The 1,443-nt window shown below is 47.8% G+C and overlaps 1 protein-coding gene across 1 annotated transcript; it reads right to left on the bottom strand.

The window, feature by feature from the left end:
* Positions 1–460: 460 nt before the first annotated feature.
* Positions 461–1,201, bottom strand: LOC131144393 (FAS1 domain-containing protein SELMODRAFT_448915-like). The gene has a single exon (XM_058093058.1). It carries the CDS (start codon positions 1,199–1,201, stop codon positions 461–463), a length of 741 nt encoding a protein of 246 aa, XP_057949041.1.
* Positions 1,202–1,443: the final 242 nt, after the last annotated feature.

Raw genomic sequence — 1,443 nt, 5'->3', positions numbered from 1 at the left:
TTTTAAATCAAATTTAGTATAAAATTATCTTAAATTTTTTTAAATCTATAAAAATTTAAATTCAAGCCATGAAATTCATATACAAAACACTAGTATATGTGCTTTTGAAGTTCCAAAGTACTGAAAGTAATACTGGTTTTATAATCTAAGGATATATAGGAAAAAGAAAAGAAAAGAATTGAGAAAGATTTCGAATAAAGAAATGATTTATTATACATCAAGACATGCAATAACAAGAGAAAAAGAATAAATCTCAAGAGATAATGAGGATAGCTTGACTGATTAATTGATCAGCGATAGCCGCCCTAAAAAAATCCAAGAAAAAAACGAAATAAGAATCAATCGTCTGAGAATGAATTGGAAGAATCATCCCCGCCTTTCACGAATTCATATTCTTGATCACATCCATCATATCTGAACAAATGGAATGAAGGTAGGCGCTGGTGGGAGCATGCGCACGTCAACGGGACAGCGGGTTTCGATGCATCTTGAGCGCAAGCGCAGCACACAGGACCGAGAAAACCACGGGAAACTCGGCGCATAAGCACGCCGCGTCAGATATCCGGCGACCCATGAGTTCTCCATCCGGCTGAGTCAGTGCCGGCGGCGCAGGCACATCGTGCGAGGGGGGCAAAGGAGGCGGCTCCGGCGAGGAAAGACGGCCGTTGCCGTAGACGGCGTAGTCGAGGATGGTGGCGATGCCATGTACGGAGACGGCGGTGGTAATGTAGAGGTCGGGTTGGGTGAGGAGAGAGGCGTCGAGGGTGAAGTTGGAGAGAGAGTTGTTGGTGATGAGAATGGAGCTGTTGGGCAAGAGTGTGGGGAGGCGAGAGTTTATGGGGAAGAGTTGGAGGTCGGAGAAGGTGAGGCGCTGGGGAACGATGTGGTAGGGGAAAATGAAGGGGTCGAAGTTGAGGGGTGGCGGGGAGGGAAGGTGGGTGAGGGCGTTGTCGCCGGGGATGAAGAGGGTGGCCGTGATCGGCAGCGACGAGGGGTCTGCGTTGGAGAGCATGTTGGCCCAGCTCGCGAAGTCGCCGGCGCCAATCAGGGCGTCGATGATGTTGTCCACTTGTTGTTGCTGGAGTTCATGCGGCGACGTGTATGGCGGAGAGGCCGTCGGCGCACCGGTGACAAGCAGAGTTGGGTTGGTGGCCGAGAGTGCGGTGAGGAAGAGTGCGGCGAGGCGGACGCTGTAGGCCATGAGAGAGGGAGATGATTTCTTGCTTCTTGAAAATTTTTCCGGAGGGACGGGAGGCGGGTGCACGGTTTCTTTATAGCCGATTACACATTCTGCGAGAAGAAAGGGAAGGAAAGATCACTGGAAAAGCACTTTCATGAGACTATTTAATATGGTTAATTTGAACAACTCAATTTTCAAATGTCTCGTAACATTAAAATCCTGATATTTAACGACTAGTTGTGAATAGAATTATATCATATGTG

This window comes from Malania oleifera, chromosome 1 (genome assembly GCF_029873635.1).
Source record: "Malania oleifera isolate guangnan ecotype guangnan chromosome 1, ASM2987363v1, whole genome shotgun sequence".
In the NCBI taxonomy this organism is placed as follows: Eukaryota; Viridiplantae; Streptophyta; class Magnoliopsida; order Santalales; family Ximeniaceae; genus Malania; species Malania oleifera.
Note: the sequence above shows the minus strand (reverse complement) of the source record. Positions and strands in the feature narration are given on the sequence as shown.